The sequence below is a fragment of the Corythoichthys intestinalis genome, chromosome 22 (assembly GCF_030265065.1).
Source record: "Corythoichthys intestinalis isolate RoL2023-P3 chromosome 22, ASM3026506v1, whole genome shotgun sequence".
NCBI classification, from domain to species: domain Eukaryota; kingdom Metazoa; phylum Chordata; class Actinopteri; order Syngnathiformes; family Syngnathidae; genus Corythoichthys; species Corythoichthys intestinalis.
The window spans coordinates 19,401,501-19,406,032 of record NC_080416.1 but is presented as its reverse complement, the minus strand read 5'-3'; the positions used below and the strand labels follow the sequence as shown (position 1 = coordinate 19,406,032).

Below are 4,532 nucleotides of genomic sequence, written 5' to 3'. Positions count from 1 at the left end.
TTGCTCCCCCGTGTGGAGAAAAAATGAATAGCTTTAAAACGAAGTCTTTGTAGCTGTTCTTATACTTATAAAGCAATGCATGTTGATGATTTTTCATGACTGCAACTCAAACATTCATCCTGAAATCCAAACCCTTTTAATATTTGGATATACAGTATTGTCAAACAAAAAGAAAAACCAAACAAGGTAGTCACCAAGCCATTTAATTGTTGAAGAAAAGTCAATCTTCATAACCCTTCATTTGAACACATTTCAGCCCTGTCTTTGTTTGTGTCGTGGATTCGTCTTGCAGAACACAAACAACCGCCCCCTTCGTCGCACGAAAAAACAGTCTTTGCAACGTCTCTTCAGGGCTGACTTTGTTTTCATTCCATCAGAGGGCTGGATGCAGGGAAGACTCCGACATTGCCCTAGCAGGGATGCTCTGCACACTGCATGCTGGATGCAGCTGACACTGGCAGATGACGTGGGGCGAGGTGATATGTTGAAGCTGTACAAACATCGATAGGATGCAACTGCGGGTAAGTAGTTCCAGGTTAACAGATTCATCCTCGCCACCTGCTTGGTCAAGGAGGTGGCCAGATGCTTGAGGAGGTGAGATGCCATTCAATAAAGACCTGAAACAATGGTAAAGGGCAGGTGAAAATATAAAATATTTCCAAATTACAAAACAGCGACATGCGATGCATAAAATTATAATGCCTTAGTTTATGACACATTTCCTTCCCTTGCTATGGCGGATTTATATAAAAGTAGGAACACTACGCTAACGCAAAAGTAAAGAAAATATAAATTCTGTCTTGGATAAAATAGATTTGTAAATAAAACAGTTGACCAGTTTACGACCTTCGCTAGTTGTATTTTGATTACGCGAAAAACTCATATATATTCTACACAGGGAAACTATTTCACGAAATGGCATGGAAATACCTTCAATTCGCTCAACAATTCAAAAAGAGAAAGCAGCCTTAAAATGTGGGTTTTGTTCACCACAACACAACGGCCATGCAGCAAAATTAACTCGAGAGGAGCTAGTTAGCTAGCGTTTCTGGTATTTATGTTCAGTGCACCCTAAATTTTGTCTTGCAGGTAGTTTAGCGGCAAATCATTGATCAGTTTGGAAAATTATATTCTTTTTTATGCATTAAAATACACAAAAATTTTGCAATTAGTGTAATGTAAGTCAAGTTATTATGTAGTGTGTTGGAATTATTGTCATATATACGCCTCTAAGACAAAATTCGGGACGCAAATATCAAATATCACGCAAAGGAGTCTGGGAATGGTAATTTGTTGTTACCAACATGGCGACCGCTATCACAAGAGGCTTGTCCTTCAGTAAAAATGTTAGGACGTTAGTTTCTCCCTTGAAACTTTCTGTTGTACCTGTACACCGTTACAGCGTTGAGGTTTCTGCCACCGGCGAGGCTATTACACATACTGGACAGGTACTTGTATTAGCTATTTTTTTGTGCTGTGCAAGTAGTTAGCTTAGCTACTCATCAGTTTGTTGAATGCGCAAATGGTTATCAAACGACATCCAAATTGCCCTTGTATGTTGCACACATAGAAGATTTCTGATGTGTTGCTGTTAAAAAGACGCGCTACTGCACCAAATGGTTGCCTGTTAATGCATTTCAAGTGTTCTCGATGCAGGTGTTCGATGCAAACGACCCAAGGAGAGCCAGATTCGTAGGCAGACAGAAGGAGGTAAAGCACCTTACAAATATACTGTAATGTACTATACACTGTCCTGTACTATACAAATATACATATGTTCTATAACTGGATGTTCGGTTATTCACCATACACTTATGTATTGAATGCATCTCATTAAGTGGCTAGGAGGGAGAATACATCTGTTAACTTAAAAGTAATGTACTATATTGTGAACTATACACAATTAGGGGTGTGACAAAATATTGAAATGGTGATATATCGTGATACTTTGGATCCCAAAAGGTTATCGATATGCTCCTGCAAGAATCGAGATATCATTTTAAAAAGGTGTCAATGTCTTAAAAAAAAAAAAAGGGAACCAACAAATTGCTACCAAAATCTTCCACCATAATAGTGTCTCAGCTAACTCTAATGCTGCCTTGATGGTGCTCGACACCCAATCCATTTAGACTGGGAAAGTTTGTTCATTCCAAACCAGAGCATTCACAGTCATTGTCATATTTTTAGGACATTTATAGGTCACTTATTGTTCATTATAGGGCATTTCCAGGTCGGTTGAGTTTGAGTCACTGCCTATTCATTTGGGTGATTTGTGACACGTCACTTCCTGTTCTGTAACACTAAATGAACAGGAAGTGACCCATAAAATACCCCAAAATCAACAGAAAGTAACTGAAAATCAACAGGTAAATGACCTTAAATGGCCCAAAATTACCTCATTGCCTGGTATTGGCTGCAACTGACGGCCATAGACGTTCAATCTGTTTGAAGTGGGAGGTTCATTCGCTGCCACCCGCCCAGTTCAAATGGATTGGACGTCTACTAGTGATAAACTCATTCCAATTCACAGCAGAAGCTTATTTTTCTGTTTATTAGTTGGTTTTAGAATATCCTAAAATGATTTCCTGACCAATGTATCAATAATCATTGTATTGCCGTATCGTCTGATCATCGTTATCGTGAGCTTTGTATCGCAAACCGTATCGTATCGTGAGGTACCAAGAGGTTCTGACTCGTATACACAATGGTAGATTTTAAAGTTAAATGTCTTTCATTAGGTGAATAAAAACTGGGCTATCAAGCTGGTGGCTGAGGAAAATGTGACTGACATCGAAGCACGTGTTGTGTCCTGTGATGGTGGCGGAGGAGCACTTGGTCACCCCAAAGTCTACATTAACCTGGTAAGTAAGTAAATAAAATTGTGGACGAATAAAGAGGATGCTTCTTTGTGTCTGTCTCCTCCTTCAGTTTTTTCATTTGAATTGTGTTTCGTATGGGCTATCAGGCAATAAAAAAGTTTATTGGGATTTTTCACATGGGACATCACAAATATCTGCTTCTCATGTACTCACGTGTAGATTATTGTCATTACTAAATATGATTCTCATAGTCATTTAAATTTCTTCAGTCATGAAGAACACAGGTACTTATTGGGAAATATAAGTGTGTGGACTCTTTCAATTTTCTGGTTAAAATACACAACTTGTTTGCTAGGTAACATTTTGTTTTTCCAAAATAGCCACAGAGGATAATCTGAATGAAAGTGATCAATGTAAGTATTTCGGCCAGACATTCTGGTCCTATAGTTTTTTCTTTTTTCCGTCTTCAGGTTTTAAGTGGGATGTATAAACTATTGACCGTTTCATGTATACAGTAATTTTCATTTATCTGTTAAAGCTAGCTCGGAGCTATCACTTTTTCTAGTTATGTGCATTTGAGTCTAATATTAATAGACATTTGTAACCGTTATAGTTAAATACACCCTGGTTTGTAGCAAACGCAAATATTGGAACTGTGTAGATATTAATTGTTGTTCTGTGTCTCTTTTCAGGATAAAGATACTAAAGTTGGCACTTGTGGCTACTGTGGATTACAGTTCAAGCAGAAACACCATCACTGAATCTATTTCTCTTTCTTTGCTTCTCTGTACAACTTGTCATCTTAATAAATAAATTATAATCTATGTACTGGAATGTGTTCTCTCAAAGCCTGGGCTGGTTGGCAGTAAAAAAAAAGTTTCCTTTTACTTGACATTTACTGCACTATTGTGTGCCATTTCTGCTGGGACAAGCACATGGTACTTGTGGGAATTTTGATGATTGGAGCATGAAGACTTCATGTGTGTGACAAAGAACTTCTGGTTTGGTCTAGAAGTGTTGTCTGGCACAGTAGACTGGTAATTATGGTTTAAGCTGCTATTTGTTGGTAAAAATAGGTACTTGTCTGGGAAGAAAACTTAGTGTGTCCTAACCATTCGATTACGTAAAAAGACGTGGACTGCATATAAAGAATAAATTACACACACACACACACACAAAAAAAAAAAAAACTCACAATGATGTAGTTACCACAGTTTACCACATGGTGTCAGCATTGACATGTGTTCGAATGGATGGTGCACTCCAATAGTGTCCCCAACATTTTAGCATAAGTACCGATTTAAAATGGGGGAGCACGTCACATATACTGAACTGTTGCAAAATGTATGAAAACGAAATAGTCTTATCATTTTAATAGCAAATTGACGTGAAATCCTGGCATTATTGACTGAGCACAATATCGTAGCAGGAAGCAATGGGTTCTCATGTCATGAATAGCAACAGGTGGATGCACAGGTTTACAGTAGTGAACCCCTGCCATCTATTGGAAGAGCACAAAATTATTCTGCCTGTCACTGTACATCGCTGGCGTCGATACTTGATCGATTACATTTCTTCATAATATACAGTATTTCTGATCCTTCAGCAGTTTGAGGAATTTTGTACAGTATATTGAATCACATTAAAGCAAATTTGGTGATTTTCTTTATTTTCTACCAATTAGTTCAGGCTCTTTTTAATGTATAAGTTAGT

The 4,532-nt window shown here is 37.9% G+C and overlaps 1 protein-coding gene across 1 annotated transcript; it reads left to right on the top strand.

Moving 5' to 3' along the window:
* The first annotated feature begins 1,272 nt into the window (after window positions 1–1,272).
* Window positions 1,273–3,647, top strand: ndufs6 (NADH:ubiquinone oxidoreductase subunit S6). The gene is made up of 4 exons (XM_057828088.1): window positions 1,273–1,448; window positions 1,657–1,710; window positions 2,739–2,861; window positions 3,512–3,647. The coding sequence occupies exons 1-4, from the start codon at window positions 1,305–1,307 to the stop codon at window positions 3,578–3,580; spliced, it is 390 nt and encodes a 129-aa protein (XP_057684071.1). The 5' UTR covers window positions 1,273–1,304; the 3' UTR covers window positions 3,581–3,647.
* The last annotated feature ends 885 nt before the right edge of the window (window positions 3,648–4,532 follow it).